Raw genomic sequence first — 26385 nt, 5'->3', positions numbered from 1 at the left:
TTTTCTCAGAATTGTGAGATATAAACTTAATTTTTTCTTACAATTGCAAGTTTATATTTCGCAATTCTGAGAAAATAGCTGATAATTCTGACTTTTTCTTGCAATTGCGACTTTGCGAGTTTATATCTCACAATTCTGAGAATTGTGAACAATTGCAATAATTCATTTATTTTCTCTGGTTTTTATTCGGTAGCTGAACTGGTAGTAGGACACACCACTATCAACACCAAGGTCATGGGTCTAATTACCAGGAAACGCGCATAATAGTGAAATGTATACATTAAATGCATTGTAAGTTACTTTGAAAAGAGGAGTATGCTAAATGCATATTTGTAAAGGAGAATTTATTTTGATATGTACAGAGTGTGCCACCAATATTTCCAATTACAAAACAGATCACTATAATGGAACATTTTGGAACTTTGGTCTAATTTGCAAGTATAATCTTGGTTAGAACATTGCTGTGTAATTTGCATTGAGTGTGAGATAATCAGAACAGATTACTGTTTTGCCAAAAACATACACAAAACAAAATACGTACACGAAAACAATTGTGCATCACACACCGTTTTTTTTCATAGTTTCTGCCACAGAAACCATTGGTTACCCGTCTCATCCAGAATTCAGTATTTTTGGCCTACAAATCCTTCTTTAATATAAATATATGTTAATGAAACATTATTATTATTAATTAGATTCATGACAATTTAGGACATTGAGGTGGATGCACCACTTCCAGTTATCAGTGGCTGATGAATGTTTTTATTCTAGCAAATAATTCTAAAATGTGTACATTTGACCTGATTCTCCCTCAGTAGTGAATATTTGGTTACATGTAAATATGGTGTGAGAATTATAAGTCGTCTCCTTCATTTCAGCCATCATTTCAAAGAGGTTTGATTGCTTAAATTGCTGCTTTAATGGTGGTAACACTTCTGCATTTTGGGATATTGGATTCATTAATTTAATTAAAATGGTTAATTTAAATCTCATAACCGTTTGAGACATGTTTGAAAGGGCTAAATGCCCACAGGATGTGAGGACTGTTACTTCAGTAGTTGTTAATTTCACATTTAAAAGAATATTGATATATTCACACCGGCAGCTGTGACTGAAATCTGCTACTGGACGTGTCCTTGAAATCCCTTTAAAGTTGCTTTTGTATTGCAGATCGCCACCCAGATAGCAGTGCTGATCGCTAAAGTGGCACGCCTGGACTGTCCTCGGCAGTGGCCCGAGCTGATCCCTATTCTGCTGGAGTCTGTGAAGATTCAGGACAGTCTTCAGCAGCACAGAGCCCTGCTCACATTCTATCACGTCACCAAGACTCTGGCCTCCAAACGCCTCGCCACCGATAGGAGACTCTTCCAGGATGTGAGTAGAGCCCTCATGCTCCTTACCACCTTCTGTGTTATTTTCTGCGCAACCTTATACCTGCTGGTCAAGGTTATTATGTGTCGCTTTAAGGGGATAATTTTCAGTGAAATATTGATTAATTTTTTAATTAGTTTATTATGTAAGAAGAAAGAGACCACAGAGAGAAATTAAACTAGTACTATGTAGGTAAATTGGTTGCCTTGGACAATGGTCAAATGCGATTGACAAATCAAAATAAAATATTTCTTAGAGCGCCGCTGAAATTTTTAAATGTAACCCAAAAAGGAAATTAATTTAATGTTAAAGCATCATGGAAATTCTCAAAGTTAAAATATGACTCCAAAACCAGCTCTAAAATGTGCTTTTAAAGGAGTCATGACCTGTAATTTTCACTTTTCCAGGAGAATCAATGTATGTTATGATTGCCTAACGATTATACACTGGCCGGGAAGCCGATATTTAAAAGTGAAGCGTTTGTTTACCCCTGGGTTCGTAAACCAGCCCACGTGCACGCGCACTCAAATACGAGATTTTAATTTCTGCCCCGACTTGACGTCAAGACGGGGCAGTATATACCATATATGGACACCGCAGACCTATGCTGCAGGAAGCCCGCCCTGCCCCTCTCCCCTCATATTCAGTCGCGAAAGATGCAGAAACGTCGTGCACACGTGAGGTGCTCTGTTGTTGACTGCCAGAATCAAATGTGTTTTCTCTCCCAAGAACGGACCAAGCTGTCAGGGACCAGTGGATTAAATTCATTTTTAATGACGCGGTTCCTACAACTTCCCACTGGCTTAACGTTAGGTGTCTGTGTTAATCATTTTACGCCAGAATCGTTCATATATTATACATGTATATTATTTAACTATGACACCATATAATTGTATTGATTTTTTTATAGAATAGATAAGGATAGATAAATAAAACAAACAGTCAAGTAATAATAAACATAAAGAAAAAGATCACGTTACATGTCTGTAGAAGAAAAATATTGAATGTCTAAAAAACCACAACGTGAAACAAGGCAAAAACACCATATGATAGCAAACGTTGATCTCAATAACCACTGTAAGCTGATAAAAAAAAGTAGACTACATCTCCGTTAATGTAATCTACATTAAATAAAAGGTAGCCTATAATGTATGTCTCAGTCAAAATGATTGTCTTTACCATTCAGAGACATCTTGATGTAGACGTCCTTCCATCGACTCTACATCTTCCCTTTCCAGCTCAGGTTCAGAGTCTGGCTCATACATATACGGTTGAATTCCGTAGGTCGCGGCCAGGTCGGATTCATTCACATCTTGCACCATGATATCATTTTGGAATGATATGCTGAAGTTACCTGCGGTGTCAACCCCCCTCCTTCCTGCCACCAATCAACGCGCCACTCATTTGCATTATAAAAATGACCGTCCACGACAGCCAAAATATCGCATCAGATCTCGCGAGACAATAATGCCTTCAGAAATAAGGGTCAGAGGAGCTCTGTGTTTATTTTATTTCAACTTTTCTTTTTTAGAAGGGCCTGAAAGACTATAATAGAGCGTGGGGATCCAAGGTAATACTAGGTTATGACTCCTTTAAGTGAAATTTAATTCTTGTCTAGTAATCACAACTGGAAAAATTAATGAAAATGAATTTGTTAAAATGTTTGGGAAGCCTGTTACTCTTATGGTTCCTAAATAATGTTGTTATAAAAAGGGTCCTATTTTGCCCTTTTTCAAATTCTTGATTTTGTTTTTGGGGTCTACTAGAATAGGTTTTCATGATTAAATGTTCAAAAATCACATTATTTTTCACATAACATAACACATAACTCTTCCATGTCTGTCAGTAATGCTCTGTTTAGTCTCTATGAAGACCCTGCTTCTGAAATGCGCAATGTGCTCTGATTGGTCGGCTGGACCAGTGTGTTGTGATTGGTCAACTGCTTCGAACGTGTTTTGGAAATGTCATTCCCGTTACCATAACCGTGAGTTTCAACACACTATGAACGCAACTCAACCAGGCATCAGCCTTTTTTTTGCTCATGACTTTGGTGGGAGTAATTATAAATAAGGAATTTTGTGATGTGTATGTTCTCGGAAAAAAAACTCAAGACTATGAGTTCATAAACCTGAGATCAGGGAGTTCATAAACCTGAGATCTTGAATAACTCTCTTTGGAGTGGACTTTTTGTTTTGTGACTTTGCAGATTTTTGCAACATTATTATTATCATTATTCATATTTATTGTTATTATTAATAATAACATATTAATAATAATAATTAATAATTATTAATAATAACAACAACAGTAATCATTTGTTTTTTTACTATTGTAGGGACGCACCGATATGAATATTTTGTCCTATACCTATAAATGATAATTCTTTATATTTGAAAGTCGATAACCGAAAAATTGGCCGATAAATCTAAATGCTAATTTTTATATAATTTTTAAGAGCCTGATTACAAAACCAAAAATCTCCTCAGTAAAAGCCATGTCCCAAGCACACAATTATAATGTTCTCATTAGAATTTTATGTAGCCAATATGACAGACTTGCATGTTGTGCTTAACTGTATTTTCAATCAGTGGTTTCAATCATATTTCAAGCAATTCAAAACCATCATGGTGAAAAGTGCACATCTGAAGTGTCTCAGCTGAAAGAAATAATCCATAATTTATCGGCTTTAATATATCAGCCAAATTTTCTAATCAGGCCGATAACAATATATTTAAAAATGAACATACCGATACCTATATGGTGGCCGATATGTTGTGCATCCCTATACTATTGTTTTAATGTATGCCTTTAATGAATGCATTCAGGTAATAAACAAAGAATGATGATAAAAATAAATAAAACTTTGACACCATTATGTGTGTCCAATTAAACATGGCCAATTAAAGATGAAAACAGGTGGCTTTTAGTATTCTGTGTTTGTTGGGCATGACACCCGGATGTTATGCTGGTTTTATTCCAAAGAGCTTTCTGCTCTCATTATTTTCCTCTCCCTTTTCCACCTTATTTTTTTAGAGATCGTCTTAGCAACTTTCAATGACATGGACTATCATTCGTCATTTTACCCGCTCTACAAGCACCTGCCTCTAGGAGCCACTGTTAAGCTGCGCACATGCTCACCCTCTGCCCCAGTTCACTGAGCCTCACAGGAGATGTATGAGCACTCCTGTGTGAAATATCAGCAGATGTTTTGACTTCAAGCTGCATCACATTTTTCCCTCCCTTCTACATTTTACTGACGTTCTGACTGGCCGCTAGAATTGCGGAGATAAGACACCTGTGCCATACCAAGTTGCAGGGAGACTCGTAATTTTGACAAGTGATTTATCACTGGCATTTGTTCATGGTAATGCAGGTCCTTTTCTCTCCACTAAGAAATACTTTTCATTTGACCCCTGCAAACACTTTTCTTAACGTCACAACCAGTCGACAGTGAAGAGCTTCCTCAGAACAGTGATTCCCAACCAGGACATTATTTTGCTTTTGCTTTTTTAAAACCTGTAAAGCAGAAATCACGACTCAATTAGTTCTTGTTTATAAATAATTTCACTATTAATTCTTTCTCTAGCACATTTCTGCATGACTTCCCCCTGAAGCCCTAAAAGCTCATGCACTTCATTAAAGAAAGAAACTAATTGGAAAGTCTTTCTTCTACAGTATCTGTAATTTTAAGTGAATTAGGCTATTGTAATATTTGCTACTTTATTATAATGAATAACAATACTGAATAATATACTAAATGAATGTGGCTGTCTTGGGTACAAGACAGAACAGTTCGGAAACAATAGCTTCAAAATCTAATGGCTAATAAGGATTTTGTTTAATTAAAAACATTTTTTTTTGTCCTATTTCTCCTTTTATGTAGAACAAAATTAATAAAAAAATTCTGCCGCAAAATTTTATTAAACATAATTATTTAAAGAGATACAGTAGTTCACCCAACAATGGCTATATTTTGAGAAAAGTTTCCATATAAATGGAAAAACTCTTTGAATTTCTGAATTTCTTCTGTGGAACATAAAATAACATATTTTGAAAAATGTTGGCAACCAAACAGTTTTGGAGATTTGGTGAACTATCCCTTTAAGTGCAAACTGCAAAGCCATACAGGTTTGGAAGGACATTATAGTGAGTAAATGATCACAGAATTTGTATTTTTTACTTGAATGTCACTTTAAGGCTGCTGTTTGAGATTCTGTTTGGACTTTAGAGGACAGGTTACTTTTCATATAGACTAATAAAGCACTGTCCATGGCTCACTGTAATAAAGGAAGATTAATGACTAGTGGGTGTGAGCAGGCTAACAAGACAGAATTGAGTGTCCATATGGGGACTATAGTCATCAGCCATAGTCGTAAACAGATCTGATTTTATTGTGTAGGCATAAGGCTCACCGCCAGCGTTATATTAGCCTTGAAGTTTTTAGAGAGGAAATCCGTGACTCACTAATTCAAAATGTGCTTCAGCACATCAGTGGAGCAACACATTATGTGGCATATATGAATGCGCCATGAGTTTTCATGACATGATGAATCTAAAGGTGTGACTGATATGACAAGCACTTGGATGAGAGGAGCTTGTGTGTTTGTCACATGGGATCTCCTGTGATTGTTGATGATCAGCAAGTAGGTTACATGCACAGTTATAACATGGTCTCGAATAATTTAAAGGGGTCATGAACTGTATTTTTTCTTTGATGTCCACTTTATAATGTCATCAAGTTTTTTCCATCAAAAAACGTCCTAATTTAGTAGTAATAGGCTATTTTCTATCCTGCTTTTGGTCCTCTCTTTGTAACACTCAGTTTTGAAAGGCATGCCGCATTCAAGACTTGGAAGTAAATGCACACTGCTGTGATTGGGTGACAGTTTTGCATGAAATAATTTTCAATATCCCCGTCATTACACGTGTGAAATGCTGAAAAAATGGCAACCGGTGAAATTCATCCATAAGCATTTGTGCCAGAATCTGATCCCGATTTAGAAGACAACGAACCTACACCTCAAATCTCAAGGACACTCCAGTCTGCGACAGCGTGGTAATTAATCATCTTATTTATATGTATTCCTTATCCTCCTTATGGATTTGTGATTTCATTATATTAGTGTTTAAAACAAAGACGTGTTTATTTCATTGAAACGTTTGGCAACTGTGAAACATAAGCCGCTTTTCCTTCGTTGGGATGAACGGTTCTAAGAACGGTAAGGAATATTCCAGTTATATCTCAACTTGAGCCTGGTACGTTCCCGGCCCGGAATTCTCAGCATGGTCATGTTAACCGCGCTGAACTGTGCTGGTAGAATGCGTGAAGTGACGTTGCCACTCAGGATTGGTTGTTATCAGCCCCACAGTGGAAACAAAACCATATGTGTACCGCCTGGGCCAGATCGGCACGGAATGGAACGTTCTATCGTTTTGTTGCTGGAGTAATCCTGTGTTTGTGTATCTCTCGTATTCACTTACCTCCTATTACATGTGTGTGACTAGGCTGGTGGGGCTAATGAGGCAATGATGTAGAAGGCAGCGTTGATCCTTCTGTTCGCACTGACGTCATACTGCGAGAAAATTGCTTTGGTAGCTTGGTTTCAATGAAAGCTGTTTTTGGACTAACAAAGAAGTTTTGAGTTCTGAAACTTGCAAGATATTTTAATGACTGCTTATATGTCAAAATTTGATTTCTCAATTCATGACACCTTTAAAAATGGATTTCAGAGTTTACTTTAAATATAAGTTATATTGCTTGTTAACAATACAAGTTGTTAGGAGAAATATTTTCTCTCAATATCATGACATTGTTTGGATAAAAAGAGTATTTTGTATATATATTTTTTTTTCCTCAGCAGTGCTTCAACTCAATGACAGTTGCTGTTTTGATGTCCAGGCCACACAACAAGTGTGCAAACTGTGTTTTTAAAAATGTTTGTCTCTGTTTTGAATGGGCATTTACAGAAAGAAAACATGTCTAAAGTTGTACAGTGTGGAGCTGTCAGTGGTTTATATAATTGGTCTCTGAGTGCAAGGATGATATAAAAGCATAACAGTTGCAAAGCAGAGCAAAAAGTAGTGAAATGAAAAACAATACATTTTCATAGTTCATAGTGATTTGTTTGTTTTTTTGTTGCTTTTTTTGTTTGTTTTTCTTTGCTTTTTAGCCATTGTCGCAAAACAAACAGGGCATAGACGTGGATCAGGCTGACTGTAAGTTACACTATATTTTTCATTAATCCGCAATATATATTTCTATATTTATCTGTGTAATAGGGATGTCAATTTTCACAAATTCCCATGATCGATCGTCGTTTAAATTAACGATCAATTAATCGATTAATCGTTAGCCTTAATACTGCGATATGCGTCTACTGCAGTGGCTATGACAGCATGACAGGGGCTACAAATGCTGCGCAAAACGCTATGTTCCTCACCAAATCAATTAGAATGGTTTTAAATATAAATAAAGGGCTAGTAGGATTGTAAAATGTTTCGATGTGATTGATAATTAAATGAATTATTTAATAATCAAATATAACTACTAATACAACGTCTCACCAACGCCGCCTCATATGCGCTTAGAATGTGTGACTGTTGTGGACGCGCTCTTCCTGGGACAACTGCACGCGCTGAATGAATCTGCTACCGTTAAACTGGAGCACTTTGCTAGCACGTTATTTATCTAAAAGAAACGCATCCTATATGAGATTAATCAGATATATTCAAAATAAACATAATATTACAAATGATATCTGCACAAAATGACGCAAATTCATGCACAAGTGAACTTGAACTAAGTTACGTGCCATTCATTCAGAACTACTCATGTTGTGGACGCGCTCTTCCTGGAGCAACGCGACACGGCAACTAAACCCAAATAATTCACAATGTTTTATTACAATATTGTTCTCTTTATAATGTTATGCAATATTACTGTCCCAATAGTCATTATTAGTCGTGCACTGCCGTTTGAGCTGCGCGCGCTGAAGCTGACGCTTTACTACAGAGTTAATTCTTAACCAAATGCATCCAATATGAGATACATCAGATATAGATAGGCCTACAGAAAATAAACAGTATTACAACTTACATTTGCACAAAACAAAAGGCTGCGAATGCACACGCAAACTTATAGTCATGATGAAGGTGTAAAATGGTCCCAAACATAACTCCGGCGCGCTCGCTTTACATGTTTCGCGGTTGAGCAGCGCGCACGCGCATGAAGACCTGCTTAATCGATGATCGATAAGTTGTATCGATTAAATGTATTATCGACAATTAATTGATCGTCGATTAATCGTTGACATCCCTACTGTGTAACAAAGCAAATTAAATCTATATTATCAAATGGCTTGTGTTTTGAATTAAATCAAGCAAAAACTTCTTGCTCTTTTGCACTTGATGTGAACAAACCTTAAAATGGAGTTAGTGTTTTAAAGTAATTTACTGGTACAATGATATCATGTGACATATTTTCATTATGCTTCCCATCTGGTAAGAGATATGCCATAGTAAATCCCAGAGCGCTTATCCGTAGACGTTGTGGCTCCTGATCCCCACAGCATCGTTTAATATTCAACAAGTGTTCACTTGCTTTTAGAGGCTCCTGGAGCTCAGTATAATTCTCCAGTGGTTGTGTTGTAATGAGACATGCCAGGTGCTTTGCTGTTGATAATTCCCAAGTTTGGAGGCCCAATATACCTCAAAGCTCCAGAACTGATATTTCATATTTAGGCTAGGCACTGAACACCTGTCATATGCATGTTTAATTGTGTGTGCATGTGACAATATTCATCTGGAGGTGGAGATTGTATGTAAACTGCAGCTGCATGCTGTATTCCTCAATATTTGGCAACTTGAGCAAAGTTGCTTGTATTCTTTTTTCTAGCGATTGAAACGGCACAGATCAAGTGTCTTCTGTTAAACACTGAAAAGTTTGCAGCGAGCCTCTGTGTATCGTCAGGAATTAGCACAAATTATCCCACCTGTCTTTGTTGAAAAGTTTCTTCAAATTGACTGGTCCAAAAAAATTTAGTATTTTGCGAAAGTCTGCTTGGATATAAAGATGATGGATTTGCTTTTCTCACCACACCAATGTTAGCAGTTTGTTTCAGGTAGTTTTGAGTCACTTTGTGGATTTATTTGCTAATAAACTTTAAGAAGTGAAATCTGCCTCTTTGTTGTAAAGCTACACATAGCGTGAAATTGTTTTTGAAAAATAGCGTGTTTTTTCCTTCAACCTCTCTTAAAGGCTTTGAGCCATTTTTCTGGTATGTCTTTTGTCTGATAAATTGCGTTTATTGAGTGCTAGAGTGAATTCACAACCTAGGTAAGGAATAGGAGAGATAAAATAAATCGTCATCAATGGGAGAAATCATACCAACCTTGAGCACCGTTGAAACTATCAGGTACGCTTCCAGTATTTTATGTCAAAGAAATTCTTGATGTGCAGAGGCCAAAAGTGGTGTTCGGTTTTATCAGGAATTATTCATCGTAGTATTCGGGTAAATAATATCCTAACATCCTAATAATAATAATAATAATAATAATAATAATAATAATAATAATAAATTTTATTTGGAAAAGCGCCTTTCAAGGTACCCAAGGACACTGTACAGTTTGATAGGCAGAGACAAGGGAAATATAAAAACAAAAACATAAAGAACATACAGGGTTTAAAATGTTATCATGCATACACAAAACATAGAAATACACTGCGCACAAGGTGTAAAATCAGATCAATCAAGTCAAATTATGGGACTGCAGAAAAGCTAGGCTAAAAAGATGGGTTTTTAATTTAGTTTTAAAAGTGGATAAACCTGTGCATTGGCGCAACTCAAGTGGCAGAGCATTCCACAATTTGGGGCCTACCACGCTGAACGCCCTGTCGCCCATGGTGCGGAGGCGAGATGTGGGGACGTATAAGAGGCATGTATCAGTAGAACGAAGGGTGCGTGAGGTCGTGTATGGGGTGAGGAGATCAGATAGGTAAGATGGGGCTAGGTTATGTAGGGATTTGTAGACAAGTAGAAGGTTTTTATAGTGTATGCGATAGTGGACAGGAAGCCAGTGTAATTGCTGAAGGATAGGGGTAATGTGATCCCAGGGCCGTGTCCGGGTGAGTAGTCTTGCCGCCGAATTTTGAATTTTGAATAATTATAACATAAATTGAATAATCAAATACAACAACAGTCTGCATGAATTAAATATATAATGAGTCTTATTAAAGTTACTGAAGTTTTCATTTAAGAGCACTGAGAGATTGTTTGATTAACATTAATGGCAGCAGGTATATTAGGCTGCTGTCACTTTAAGACCTAACACATGGATCCAATATATACTGATACACATCTGATTTTCTCCCAATTGTTTACGTTCACTTAAGACATAACCAACTGTGTTTATATGAATATTTGCCAAGACAGGTGTTTTAACAGTTTTCTGTGTATTTGACCATTTCGGTCAAGAAAGTTGTAATGGGAACAGGGTGAGTTGAGAGTACTCTTTTATGGCTTAATTATGTGCTTTTAATAACTCTTTTTAATATCAAGCACATCCTGCAGTTTAGTAGCCTGACGTCGTCATACTCAGATTCTAGTCAGAATGTGAGTCTGATACTGCTCCATTGAGCTTTGATTATGGGGCGTGTTTCAACCGAACCAGGAAGGAAAATGCCTCTGCACTCAATTGGATAGACCTATAACCAATCAGAGCAACGGAGTACGTGATGTATGTTTTTCATTCATGTTTCCGATCGACAAATGCCTTGATCGTGGTTCTCTGTTCCTCTTTTAAAATGAATGCGCTGTCGATATCTTCTATAACAGACGCGATAGCGGAATCTACACATAATGTTTTATAAACAAAGTTAGAGAGGAGCACGTTCAAATAATCAATCCAATCAACTTGTCATCAAACAATGACCGTCTGGTCTACACTATCAGCATGAGAGGAAGCATATATTTATTCACTTTGTCAACTCACCTAACATTCCATGACAGATTTCAGCATCCCTCCACTCACTCTCGGCCTGTTCTTCCACAGCCTGGAATACGGGGGGAGCACTTTGGGTTCGGGCCGAATACCGAGCCCGCCCTCTCCTCGGACAGCACGCCAAATATGCATTTATTCTATCTGACTTATTTGTAAGTGTGAACTCGTGAAATAACAATTCTCCAGCGGCAGTCATCTGTGTTGTAAACGAATTCAACCCAAGCGCTCGTTGGTGACGTGGATGATTACGTTACGTTGCTCATCTATCCATCATCGTATAAAGCCCGCCCTGACAATTTGATTGTCCCGAACAAATTTTGTTCGGGCATAATAGCTCCTCAACGGAACGAGTCCAGACCGAACTTCCCGACCAAAAAATTTTGTGGGCGGGGCTAAGTTCGGCTGGCATCCAGGCTAGCTGTTTAGCAAAAGTAAACTGCAATCACGTTAGCTGATATGGATGCTAAGTACAGAAAAGTATTTATCTTATTGGAAGCACTTCTCCTATATTTTGTCATATTAGTGATATTATGCTGCTTTTGTGCCATTAAAACAAACACTGTAACTATTTTCTTTGTGCAGATAATTCAAAATTTGGGAGCTGTGACATCACTTTCCACCCCATGTATTTTAAATCGTTCCAAACTGGTGTCATTCATTTGTGCTCAATTTATACCAGTTTGTGCCATTTAATGAAACTGGATGGGATCTTAAGCTAGCTCGCTATTGCTAGCCTCTTCGAAATTGCTTACCCTACCTTTAATCTGCTGAATGATTGAAACATTTCAAGACTCACACCTTGCTGTCAATCCCTAACAGTGACTATGTATGCGCAGCCATCATGGACATTCGTATTGCTTATTTTAATTCTTGTTAGTATTTTTTTAAATTGGTATTTTATGAGAAAATGTTTGAATAAAACATTAAAAGATTAATGGCAGAAGTTACGGGAGGTTAACAAAAGGATTAATCGACTGGCCAGAAAATAATTAGATCAATCTTAGAAATAATCAATAGATTAATCGACTAGTAAAAAAAAAAAAAAAAAAAAAAAAAAATCGATAGATTAATCGATCATCAAAATAATCGGTAGTTACAGCCCTAGTTCTAGTCATCTAATGGCACCAGAAGCAGGCCACTGTTGAACTTAACATTTACCATGGAGTATATCCATTCAAGTCAGACCAACAATTTAAAAAAACTTTCCCTGACCTCAATTTTGGGCGAGGGCAACTGGCACCGAACAGCTCCTCATCCTCACTGCTAGTCTTCAATTGTGATTATTTTCTCTGTCAGTTTCAGAAGTTGATGTCAGTGCTGCCACACACATTTGTTGGGAAAACTCTTCACTGTAAATCCACCGTGTAGAAATGTTCAAGTTTCCATTAAGAGGCCACACTTAGTTTTAAAGTTTACTTATTATATACTGTGCTAAATTAGTTTGCAGAGACAGGAAATAATTAGTTTGTGCGGATCCCTCCATCTGACCCATAGCATGACATGAACTACTGTTTCTGTTAATGGTCATTTCATGTTTTGTTCAGTGTTCTCAATGTGCTCTGTAATGATTTGATTTTGCAGAACTCTTCTAAAAACAAGACATGTTTTAAAGGCAAGACATTTATATTAAAAGATTAGAATAAAATGTTTCCATGGTAATTTGGTCATTATTGTACATTAAGCACATGGTATGTTTCTCATAATATCCCTAATGTGAACATATGCGCTCTCAGATGATTATTACAGCTGTACCTTCACTCTGGCTTTTGGTAATTGCTAATTATTTCACCTGTTGCTAGGCTGTCTTGTCAATATAAATGCACAAATAACAACAAAAAATCCCTCATGCTATTGGAGAGTAAAAAAAAAAAAAAACTGTGTTTTTCACGGTCTACACATCATTTGCTCTTATGATAACTATCATTTGCCACCTGGTCTTTCCAGCAGTTGCTACATTTGCAAATGGCAAATAACTATGTTGAGCCTTTTGGTAAATGTAAACAGCATATGCTGTGTAGATCAAAATTTCAATACTAATTGTGCAGAAAAAAGTGTTGTCTTTGGATGCACAAATTGGAAACCTTTGGCATATTCTACAGATGGTCTTTTATCTCTAAAATGAGGATGTTGACGTCTTTCAGAACAAGAGCATTTGCATTTTGCAATATCAAATAGCAGTGGACTGATTGAGGTAGAAGAGCTATGCGCTTCTGTTGCATTTGAAAATATGGATAATAAATGAGTGTCGTGTGATGGACTTCTAAAATAATGCGGCAAAGGCACCTCTCCTGGAGATTTATTTTATAGTGTTCCAGTTATGTGAGGTTTATACTTGTCAAACATTTAAATACTTGAATATGTAATATTTAAATATAATTAGATATTATTTAATAAAATTAATTATTAATTGTAATGTAAGTTGATATAATTGAATTATTTATTTAAAATTTTGTATATTTACTAGGGGTGTAACGATACGCGTATTCGTATCGAACCGTTCGGTACGAGGCTTTCGGTTCGGTTTTCGGTACGCATTACGTACCGAACGGTTCGTTGGACCATTTTTTCTGCCGACCAAAATTTCGTTATTTCAAATGAAGGCGCGTCGCGGGTGGCAAGCGCGCTCATAGAGGCTGGCGCGACCACAACATCAACTGGCAAATGCAATGTAAGGAACGAAACTGAGCTACTCTTATTGTGTTTGTGTGGACCGTTTATCAGTTTTGACCTGTGAAGCGGGACTCGCGAGCCCTATGCGCGAGCCTGATCAAGCAACACCACACAGCGCTAAGAGATCCAGACCATAAAGACAGCATTTGAATTTCAAATGCTTTTTGAATTCACCACAGCAGTAATAACATCGCTGCGAGATCTAGTGAGAAACATGCACATTTCTCTGTTATTAACGGATCAAACAGCGCTGACGTGGAATCCAGGAAGAAACATCGTGCCATGAATGAACTGGCCGGAGTCCACAGATCAGCAACATTCACCGTGGAATGGATTTGCTGTAGTAACACTAACTGCAAGGTATGGAAGTTCGTCAGGAATAGTGGGCTATAATGCTTTCAAGTAACATTACGTCTGTTTTATTTTGACATTATGAATACAATTGCTGCCCTCAAATGTTAATCTGAACTAAAAATAAACCTTTGTTTATTATAACTAGCCTACTACTACAATATTACATTTCATTTTGTCCAAAGAGCTGTTTTGTTTTATATGCTCATAAGAAGAGTCAAGTATAGCTCCATTATTGCTCAGTAAAAAAAGCAACAAAAATAAATAAATAAAAAAAATCATACTTTATGATGTTAGTTTCATTAAATAAAAAAAAATAATAAAAAAATAATTCAAGGAAATTTCTCTGGCATTTATTTATTTTTGCTGTAGCCTATGGAAAACGTACCGAACCGAACCGTACCGAACCGTGACACAAGTGTATCGTATCGAACCGAACCGTGAATTTTGTGAACCGTTACACCCCTAATATTTACATGAGTGATTATTATCATTTATTAATAAGATTAATGAATGCAAAGAGATCTCCTGATCTTTATTTGCTGGTGATCTCATATATTTTATTTATTTATTTATTTATTTATTTATTTATTTATTTATTTATTTATTTATTTATTTATTTATTTATTTATTTATTTATTTATTTATTTATTTATTTATCACTGTCCTTTTTTTGGAAGAAGAGACCAGATCCTTTAGCGGTGCCCCTGCAATATACGCAGTTGTCTCCAATGCAATGTGCAAAACCATATGGAAATTTATGTATGCAGTTCCCAAGGTCACTTTTCAATGCATAGAAATCCTTTTTTATTCTCCTGTCCATTGTAGACAATTTCTGTTTCCTGCGTTCACCAACTAGGCCTAGCCTATCCATGTACAAGATGTTCTGCCTGTAGCGACATGCCAAGTGTGTGTTTGTGTCTTTTGTAACACTATGGCTTTTGCAGTGGTGTAAATGATGTGCCACATGTGCAAGACCAAAGTATGTCCAGGGAAATACAGTATACTGTGTTCACAAGCTCATGTGTTAGAGGATCACTGACAGCAGATTAATATGATCCTGTTGAATTGGATTTGACAGAGGAAACAGTTCTGTGACCTTAATCGAAAGACATTGATTGCTTCTAAGAAAGTGTGTGATAAGAATATAGATGTTGTTTTTATGTGAAGTATAGCTAAATAAATATTGATTTTGCTGCCTCTTTGTGATCTTACCATTGGAAACGTACAGAACAAGCAGTATAAACACCAATGCAACACCTTTGAGTTCTAATGTAATGTGTAGAAATGCACTTTCCATGTGCAGCCTAAAAGTTAACCATCACTTAATCTCTCTACTTTTTGATTCTTCCAGATTGTTCATACAAAGTGGAGACTAAGAATTTTTTTTCCCAGAGCGCTGTGGGTATCACTCATGCAGTAAATTGTCATGTCCACATCGGTCACTGTGGTTTGCCTTTTTACATGCAGACGGAGGTGATTGGAGGTTCTCGTTGTGGTGATTATTAGTCTTCGGGGATTATTAGTCTCCAATTTGAATAATCAACATCAACATTCCGCTTGCCGTCGCCATGCTACTGTTTGACGGTGCGTGTCGACTGGCACGAAGTGAGCGAAGCAGAGCGAGCGTTTTCAATTCATTCCTATGGAAGTTGAGCTTCCACTAGGAATGAACTGAAAACGCTCGCTCTGCTTCGTGCCAGTGTTCACGCACCGCCCATAACCGTTCCATAACATCCCTACTTTCTAGGCATACTAGAAACTTCCAGGCAGTTGTGTTGAGGCAAGTTGGAGCTAAACTCTGCAGGACAGTGGCCTTCCAGGACCAAGTTTGGACACCCCATCCAATTTGTAATTTATGGTTTCAGAAGGGTACTTGCGAGCTCCCTCTTTGTTGCCGATATGCTCCCTAAAAACTCTGAATCTACAGATTCAGAGACAGTCAAAGCAGCAATATGTCATGAAAGTGGACTTGGTGGAAGATCGTGAGGGCTTAGGGTGTGTAATAATAGGCTATTTCAGCCGCACACCGGTTACATCACTTGCCCACCGCGGCACCGCCCCCCCAGTGTCGTTTTGATTTTTATAGTAATAAAAATAATTTAGTTCAGTTAGAGAACAGACACTACAACTAAAAGTTAAGTGTGTCTGCTCAGTTCAGCGTGAGCCGAACTAGAGTCGCAGCACAGATCAGCAGCAGGAGTCAGATTTCATTTATTACGCGACGAGAGTGAGGCAGGGTGACTGACAAGACGATGGCAGAAGATTCAGTTTCAAAGCGAAGTAGTTCTGTTTTTAATGTAAGCGAGTTTATCATTGTACTGTTTTGTTGTGGTGTTTTTCATTAATAATAATAATGAACGCACCATTCAAGCAATTGCGGCACCCGAATTGGCGCTAATTTGAAAGCGAAAGTAAAATGCACACGGCCCCACGGACATTCATAAGCCATTTAAAAGCGAGGTGGAAAAAGAGGGAAAAACGTCATAAAGTTGATTAACTGGTGGGAAAATTTCCTCACTGTCACATCCCTAGTTTTGAATGACATGAGGGTTACTATATGATGACAGAATTTTTATTATTGGTTATATATATTAATAGCTAGATAGAAAATGTCATTCACACGTATTCATACCTGGTATAAGAGGGTTGCCATTGCCAACCTTAATCCCCCCCGCCCATCCCCCACCTCTTTTCACTGACCATTTGTTTAAAAAGAAAAACATATTTTCACACCAATTTTTTTTCACCCTGTTCATGTAAAGTGCCATATCCTTTTGTCACACCTTTTAATGCTTATAACACTATGCATCTTTTTTTGTGCATCCGACTTTTTGTAAGATGTACCGAAACGGGTCATCCATTTTCACTTTTTATACTTCTCTCATGGGGATTCAGCCAAGAACATTGCCATAGTGATAAGAAGGCCAAACCCCAGTCATTGTAGATGTGTGCCTGTTCTAGGTATAGACCGCAAATTGCTTTCTTTACAACCACACTGTGACACACCCCTTCTATAATATGTTAGTAGAATATGATGCTTTTCTCCATGAAGTGCATTCTAATTACATTTTTTCTAATAACAGCTGCCTTAGTGATTTAATTGTACTTTCTTTCAGGTAGTCATCATTGTGTTGATTCCTCCCTTGAAAATGCCATTTATCATTATACACAAAGTCATTTATTATGCAACTCATATATGTAATTAATGCTAATCATCATCTGTTATGCAAAACAGAAAACAGATTGAGTTTTTGTTCATGTCAGGCAGCTCCTCTGAAGTGCTCTTCAAGAAAAGCATTCTGTGCCGCAGTCTTTGATGACATGGTCGCGTCCTCTCTGGTGGTTTGAGAATATCTTTGAATGAACCGTGGAAGATATAACTGCTGACGTCTCACTGTCCTTAAGCTATGAAGATTTTTTTTTTCTCTGTGCGCTGGATGATTTTGTAATGTGAACTGTATGAATCACAGTTGTCTTCATAGTGTGTGTTGGTTGTTTGGTTGGCCAGTTTTTTTGTGTTACAGATGCATTTTTTTGTCATTCTGAGATGTTTCTATTTTGGCTTTCCCCATAATGGAGGTTTATGTTAATGCTGTAATGCCTGAAATAAATTGGGCTTTAAAATAATAACTGCCCTTAATAAATATTTGGGTGCTGCTGAGTGAATGTTGATCTCATTTGTTTATTATTACAAAATAAACCCCTTCAGGTTTGTAGACGATCACCCTGTCAGGATTCATTTTGAATTAACGTGCGGCTGACTGTGTGTTATTCTGCTAATTACACAGCTGCTTACCAAATGAATAAATAGGCTACACGGGCATTAAATAATTCAATAATTAAAATAACCCACACTTTTATTGAAAGTAACACACTAAAATTGACAGAATTGATATTAAATATCAATATATTATTCTTTATTCAATTCTATGCAGCAGATCAATTCTATTAAATCAGGTTTAACAGATTTATTTATTGACCAATTATCCAAATAATGTCTAGTCCTGCAAAGCTATTATTATCAGAGTATGTGAGCAGAGCTTTTTTTTTTCTCTCTCTTTCGGCCCCCCCAAAAAAAACGTAAATGATTTTCGGACGATAATTTTCGGCGGACGAAATTTCGATGAGTCCCTACTCTTTAGTGCACTAAAGTAAAGTTAGTGTAGTGGGCGCTTCAAATCAAAGATTCACTGAAGCGGCTAAGACTTTTAGCATATCTGCCAAATATTTCCATCAAATCGTAGCTCTGTCCTATGCGAATGCCCCCTAAGAAATGGTTACAAAATGCTAATTTAGTCCCTCTGTTATTGTGCTTCTGTTTTTTTTCTTTTTTTTCTTAGCTGGCATCAAGCATCTATAGCTTTGCCTGCTCTCTGTGGAATCATCACACGGACACATTCCTACAGCAGATCTACGCTGGAGACCAACAAACTGCTCTTAGCTCCCTGGAGCGTACTCTGCTCTCTCTGAAAGGTACACACACACACACACACACACACACACACACACACACACACACGCATGCACGCACGGCCAGTGCTGAAACACTTATTGCTTCTTAGAAAATTTCTCAGCCTATGACTGCAGATTACAGACTTAAGCAGACTATACATGAAAGCACAGACACTGGTTGAGTTGATGTTGCAAACCACTTACTGCTCTCGCTGGATAATTTTAGTAGCTTTAAGCCCTCTGCAATCAAACATGAACAGGGAGTTAGGCTTAAAATCTGAAACGGTACTGCTAATTTGAATTAGCCTACTGGGCTGCTTGTCAGGCACACTCAACAGCATTGAAGGGTTAGTTAATAATAGTTAATGCTGTTAGTTTAGTAGTTTATATTACAGTTTATCAATTATGTCGTTCCAAACCTGTAAGACTTTCTGACCCTCCATTGACAGCTACGCAACTACCACTTTGACGTTTTAAAGTTCATAAAGAGATCGTAAAACTAATCCATATGAATTGAGCGGTTTAGTCCAAATTTTCTGAAGAGACTTGATTGCTTTGTATGATGAACAGATCTAGTTTGGCTTTTATTCACTTATAAACATTGATCAGCGAGCATAAACAGAAGCTCAACCGAACTGGCTTGACGCGCGAGAACAAACCTCATTGGAGATTGTGGAAGCTCAAATGTGCTGCATAACAGGAGAATGAAACTCATTGGTTCTTGCTGAAGCTCAAACGTGATGCGTAACACATGAGAATAAACCTCATTGGTTCTTGAAGAAGCTCAAATGTGCTGCATAACACGAGAATAAACCTCATTGGTTCTTGCTGAAGATCAAACGTGCTTCGTAACACACAAGAATGAACCTCATTGGTTTTTGCTGAAGCTCAATCGTGCTGCGTAACACATGAGAATGAACTCATTGGTTCTTGCGGAAGCTCAAACTTGCTGTGTAACAGGAGAATGAACCTCATTGGTTCTCGGCATGTCAAGTGAACATGCTTTAGCTTCCATTCACCACAATGTGAGTTGATGAATGTTTATTTGTGAATAAAAGCCAAAGTTAAATCTGTTCATCTTAGTTCATCATCAAGCGATCAAGTCTCTTCAGAAAATTTGGACTAAACTGCTCAATTCATATGGATTAGTTTTACGATCTCTTTATGAACTGTTTGAAGCGTCAGAGTGGTCATAGCTGTCAATGGAGGGACAGAAAGCTCTCAGATTTTATCAAAAAGATCTTCATTTGTGCTTCGAAGATGAATGAAAGTCTTACGGGGTTGGTACGACATGAGGGTTAGTAAATAATGACAGAATTTTTTTTTTTTTTACCATTTGTTTAATGTATAATAAAAACACTTTTTGTGAGAAAATAGAAAGCAGTATTTTGCACCCAAACGTAGGTGAATAATGAATTAACGAATCAATCCACTACCATTCATTTTCTAAATGTAACATTTTTCAATCTTATAATAAACATGGCTATATATTTAATTAATAATAATGCCAAGAAGTCTTTTTTTAATTACTTTTTATTACTTCACTTGAATAATTACTTTATTTATATTTATACTTGTATTATTATAAGAATAGCTTTTATGGCTATTAACTGAGAGCTATTAACTATATTTATTGAGCAGTAGCATCTATGGTTATATTAAATTAAGGCTTTTTCTTCTGCCTCATTCAGCGTACATGGTAATATTACTCGGTACTAGTAATTTAATTAGTAAATAAAATCTTTAAGATCTAATGGTTTTGTATGCATTGTTTTGTTCCTCTTGCAGTTATTCGGAAGCTTACGGTGCATGGATTCATTGAGCCACATAACAACATGGAAATCATGGTGAGCTCTTGAGTATTACAAAAAATACATGGTGTATCATAATTCATATAGGGGCCATTCTAAAGAGTTGGTGCTAACTGCTGTCCCACAACCAAAAAACATTTAAGTATTCAAATCTTTCTCATATCTGTCAAAACCCACAATAATACTTAAAGTATCAGTAAGCTTTATGTGTATGTGTATGTGTATGTGTATGTGTATGTGTATGTGTATGTGTATGTGTATGTGTATGTGTATGTGTATGTGTGTGTGTATGCAGGGGCGTAGCACAAGATCCCGGGCCCTATGCATAGGCAGTCCTGATGGGCCCCCATGTTCCTCAAAAAAATAAATATAAAAATAATATGGCCTCTGCACACATGAATCTGTAGATCTAGATATTTATAGCGTAATAACTATTAACTATAATGCTTAGAGTAGCCTGATAACTTGTCATGTGTGCACACACATTTCAAACCTCCTTTCAACATTCTCTAGCCTACTTTACTGTGGTTACTAAGTTTAAGCTAAATTATATTAAACTTTTTTTTTTTTTTATAACACCCAACGTAGGCGATATAATTGCTAATTATTGCTGATTTTAGATATTATAGCCTATTAATTTAAAATTAAACAGGTTTCAATTTAGGCTATTATAATGGTGTGTTGTTTGCAAACAGCATTGTTAGTGTACAGTTTATTTATTTAACCTCAGTTTACATGTATAACCAAATTATCATCTGAAAGTGTATGTTCTGCTCTTTCAATGGGTCGTCTCAGTTCATTTTTAGCACCAACGTTCGCGGAGATATTCAAGCAGTTTAGCACTATAGATTTCGTGTTCTAGATTGTGCTCACCTTTCTTTGAAAATAAGTCAGTTACCAATTGTTTCCCCTCATTTTGTTTTCTTTCCTTCTAATGTCGTTCCTTTCATTTTGGGTGGCCTGATTTGGCTTTCTTTGAGAAAGTTATTTCTACCGCAGAAGTTTGCACTCCACCAGATGCACTAACTAACATAAACAAAATGCGTGCAGATGGACTAAACCATTTGGCGGATTAGCAAGGGGTGGGACCAGTCAGTCAATCAACCAAGTAATTCAGCCAATACACTAACTTTACATTTCATCTGACATTCATTATGAAATTTAATTAGGAAATGAAAATATCCAGGTAACAGTAAATATATTCCAGACTTTTCAAGGGCCCTCTCTCACCTTGGGGCCCTAGTAATCAGTACTGGTTTTACCCCCAGTCCGACGCCCCTGTCTGTCTGTTTGTCTGTCTGTCCATCTGTCCATCTATCCATCTATCCATCTATCCATCTATCCTCTATCAATCTATCAATCTATCTTCTAATCTATCTAGAAACATGGGATGTTTTGTCAAAAATACAGTAAATTGAATTATCAGCTAAGATGTTATGATAGTTCAATGTAAAATACAAAAATATATTTACAAGGTAGATGTAAACAAAATCTTAATAGGCCAATATAATCCTTCTTATTAAATTATATATTATTGTGTTTCGGTAGTGACGTGAGGAGAGGACAAATATTCCAAAACTGAAAATACAATATGAGAATTAACTGCACAATTACTAGAAATGTGTACCGTACCTTGGATATTATACAATTTGCATAAATAAAAAATTTGTGGGAATTCTTTTTTATTTTTTTTCAAGATGTTTCCAACTCTGACTTTGAACCAATTCTGCAGAATGGCCCATATAATAGCAAAGACATACAGAATGCCATTTGCACTTCAGCATTTCAGTATTGTGGAAACAGTATTTGTTTGCAAGTAAAATCAACCTGAGGGTTATGATGTTGGTGTTCTGACATTAAAAATAAATCATTGCTCATAAATGAGATTCTTATTCTCAAGTGGAAGTTAGGGGTTGAGAAAAAAAAAAGGTCAGTGTGAATATTTAATACATTACATATATCCTGAGGTAGTTGTGCATAAAACATTAGAAAATCCCTCCTTTAAACGCGACATTTTCTGCCTTGCTTTGACACGTAAGAAATAATAGTGATTTATTTGTTCACTTTGTTGTATTTAAATGGGTTAAATGAGAGTTTCGTCTCGATGTAATCTGGATACGAGGAGAATTCTCTGGCACAAAGCACATGCTGAAATGCAGTTAGCCTCTGCAGGAAGCCCATATGGTGCCTTCATCTCTTAATGCATCTGTGGGAGTTGGTATATCAGAGATAATATTCAAATTACATTGTTATGATCCTTCCTAAACCTTAATGAGTCTTAAAAAAAAAAAAAAAAAAATTGGCAGGAAACAATGACTCGAAGAAAATGTTTTGTAGCTTTGTTGGTGCAGTGCATCAATGAAGAAATGATTTGATGTAATAGATGTTACACTGAGATTTAAAATGTATTTGTCTCAAAGGACAGTTAGGATTACTTCATAATACACAAACTGTCTATATATAGTATATGAGGGTATTTCTGTATAGTAGGACTGGGTGATGCATATCGGATATTCACAGTGTATTCAAAATGAATATGACGTCTCCATTTCTTCCCTTTCTGCTTTAAAGAGGACCCCAAGTTTTTTTTTATTAAACCCCTGATCCTGCAGTCCATTTGTTGGACTGTCAGGACGACTAAATCGTTGGAGCCTATGCAACTGACATTTTGTATTTGAGCTTATTAGTTACGGTAAGGGAAAAGATGATGGCACCATTATTGATCCCTTCTGGAGGTAAGACAACTCAAAAGAGAATATTTTCATTGAGATGCTGCCTCTGGCTATCAATCAGCCACCAAAGCTACAGAGAAACCGTGTTCTCCCGGAAGAACAGTAGCTCTGTTGTCTCTCTGGAGTCTTTTGGACTTTAATATTGTCTTTCAGCTCAAAGCCAGAGAGTCGCTGGCATAAAATATCCAGCTTTTTCCCAATCCTCTTCATGCTCGTTGCTTCATCACTATCAAACACAGAGCATCTTCAGTCTACCTTTGAATGATGTCCAGTGTCCGAAGTGGACTTCACAGGGTGTTCAGCTACCAGTGAGATTCTCATTACAGGGAGTTTATATGTTAGCCTCAGCAAATGGCATAAGAAACAAGTGAACATCAGTTTATTACATAAAAGGCAGTCGAGAAGGAAACATCGCTTTCGCCATTCGCCACAGATATGGCGTGCCGCAGATGAGTAGTTGAGTATCTCTTCAGCAAGCCGCCGTGCAAACTGAGGCAAATTAAACTGAAAGTTCATCATAATTAAAAGGAAACCGACTAAATGATCTTACCAGTGCTGATGCTGCTCTCTCTCCTATTGCAGTCTTTGATCAATGAAATACAGCTCATAACTGTTGCTTTCACTGACGTGAACTCAAATTCAAGTTACATTTTTGCATATAGCATGGGAATTAAAGTTTGGATTAATATTTGTTTGTGGAAACACATTTATGTAGCTATCAATCAGTAAACACGCATGAAGTGACCAGGTTAAAATAGGACCAATCACACATTAAAGTGTAACCAAAAATGTAAAGTGTTTTTTTTTTTTTTTTTACTAATGATTACTTGTATCTAAAAATAAATCAAGTGATTGTATTATATATTTATATATCATTTTATTTTTTACATTTTTTTTCCTTTATTTAAATTATATAAAACCTAATGTTTATTTAGGCTATATATAAAAAATAAATAATAAATAATTAAGCTACTATTTATACTAATGTATTCTTTATTTAAAAAAATTGCTAAATGTATATATTGATGTATTTTATACATTTATATGAAGTATGATATTTTATTATATATTGCTTTTTTATTTATACTTTTATATACGTGAATGCTGTCTGTGTTTGATGTTACTGTACATGGGTTTGCAGATTGGTGTTTTTTTTTATACTGCTTCTTTGTGTGTGTACTGCAGCTTAAGGCATAGAATAAATGAACGTACTTTAATATGTACACAGTTGCTTTTTCACTTCATTTATACCTCTAAAGAGACAGTCAGTTATCCCATTATTTATAGTGCTAGCAGCAAATGAACTGCTGTAATTTACTGTGTGTGGTGCAGAAATTTCCATCTGCCAGCAGAGTGTAACTTTTGTCCTGTGTTGATCAAACTGGTTCCATTTATTTAACGACCGTTCTAGGATTGTATCCTGGCACGACAGGCACTCTCTAAATCTCTCCTCCGACGCCCCACGTAAACAGCCTGTCCTTCCCCAGCCTGAGTTAAGATTGCCTGGGGCTTCCTGCCAAATCTGCCTTCAACATAAAAACCTAGATATTGTCAGCGGCATGATTTCAAAGTCGCTAACCACACCTGATACCGATGTTTCATTTGCTATCTGTGTCTCCTTCCCTAGGGCTTCCTCAATGCAGTGTTCGAGAGGCTAAAGCAGTTTCTAGAATGCTGTGAGTATTACATGTTTTTTTTCTTTTCTAATTCCAATAGTGTAACACCATTTTTGGGATTGTTTTTCAGTTTTTTTCTATATGGTGTTTTCTAAAGTGTTTTCTCTTGTTTCAAATACATTTGTCATTAATTTTCTTCCATATTTTTCCATCGACATAGGAATTTATGCTTTATAATAGTCCTTTATGATCGTTGCTTGTCAGACTGTACGAACATGATCCCCGCTGTAAGCTGTCAACACTGTAGGATCTCAGTTGTCATTAATGTCAACTCGCTCTGTGTTTAACATCATCAATCTGTGACACATTCAATGGCTGTGTACTGCATTTACATGCAGGATAAAAAATTGTGGCTAGCAAACAAAAACAGTCTCTAGCGTTAATTTTCATCATGGCTTTTCTTAAAAAAGAAAACTTGGGGGAAAACGAAGATGTGTGTGTGGAGTTAAAGTGAAGTGGTGGTTTGTTGTCTCAAGTCACTAATTGTGTTCTCCGCTCCTATTGGTTTTTGATTTGACGGTTGTCGTAGGGGAAGCCACACTGCAGGACTGTGCGTCAAATCTTCTGACAATGGTAGAATTTCGTCTGAGGTCAAATTTGATCGCATTGGTCATTAATCGGCTGTCGGCGAACATGTCAAACGAGCGACTTCTGATTTTGGCCTAGGATCAGAGGAATCTTTTAGGATTCACAAAATTTGTTTCAAACGGCCAAATCGTGGCCAAAATCGTACTGTGTGAACTTGGCTTTAGTAAATCTTATGACTTGTAAACACAAGTAATGTGTAAACACTCTACCTTTCAAAAGTTTGAGGTTGGTAAGATAATGTTTTTGAAAAAAATATTGTATGCTCACCAAGGCTGCATTTATTTGATCAAAAATACAGTAAAGAATTAGGCTACTTGCATGACAGGAGTATTCGCATGTAAAGATACTTGATTTTAAACATATTTAGTACTATTCATTTCTTTGTGTAAAACTTTTTACAAATCACTGAGAACTAGGGTGACCAAAAATCCTTTTTAAATTTTAAATTTAAATTAAAAAAGATTTTAAAATCCTACCCAATGGTTGAAAAGAAAGGAGTAAACACGGTCACTTGTTGTGGCGGCTGTCAATCAATATGTAGAGCGGTGATTCGTTCCATGTGTTCCCTGTCAGAAAACAAATGGATAATTTGGTGAATACATTTTTTAATTTAACAGAATTGATCAACTTTTTGCCTGCTGTGGTTGTTTTAATTCACATCCATTCTAAAAATATGAAAGTTTTTGGTTTAATATATTCTTAATATATAAGACTGTCAGTGATCAAATATCA

General features: G+C 36.6%; 1 protein-coding gene and 1 long non-coding RNA gene across 2 annotated transcripts in view; one reads left to right on the top strand and one right to left on the bottom strand.

Annotated features, from left to right (window-relative positions):
- The window catches only part of ipo11 (importin 11), a 172381-nt gene that overhangs the window by 20692 nt on the left and 125304 nt on the right, over nt 1-26385 (top strand). Inside the window, exons 5-8 of the mRNA XM_082187980.1 lie at nt 1171-1374; nt 18735-18867; nt 20635-20693; nt 25017-25065. Coding sequence (XP_082044106.1) covers nt 1171-1374; nt 18735-18867; nt 20635-20693; nt 25017-25065 — 445 coding nt within the window. The remainder of the gene's footprint in view (nt 1-1170; nt 1375-18734; nt 18868-20634; nt 20694-25016; nt 25066-26385) is intronic.
- On the bottom strand, nt 7535-9912 carry LOC309512410. Its single transcript, XR_014210979.1, has 2 exons — nt 8201-9912; nt 7535-8170 (listed from the first exon to the last, which is right to left on the bottom strand). It is a non-coding gene; the product is annotated as an uncharacterized lncRNA (long non-coding RNA).

Source organism: Leuciscus leuciscus (genome assembly GCF_965113295.1).
Source record: "Leuciscus leuciscus genome assembly, chromosome: 13".
NCBI lineage: Eukaryota > Metazoa > Chordata > Actinopteri > Cypriniformes > Leuciscidae > Leuciscus > Leuciscus leuciscus.
This window is presented reverse-complemented; position numbering and strand designations above follow the sequence as displayed.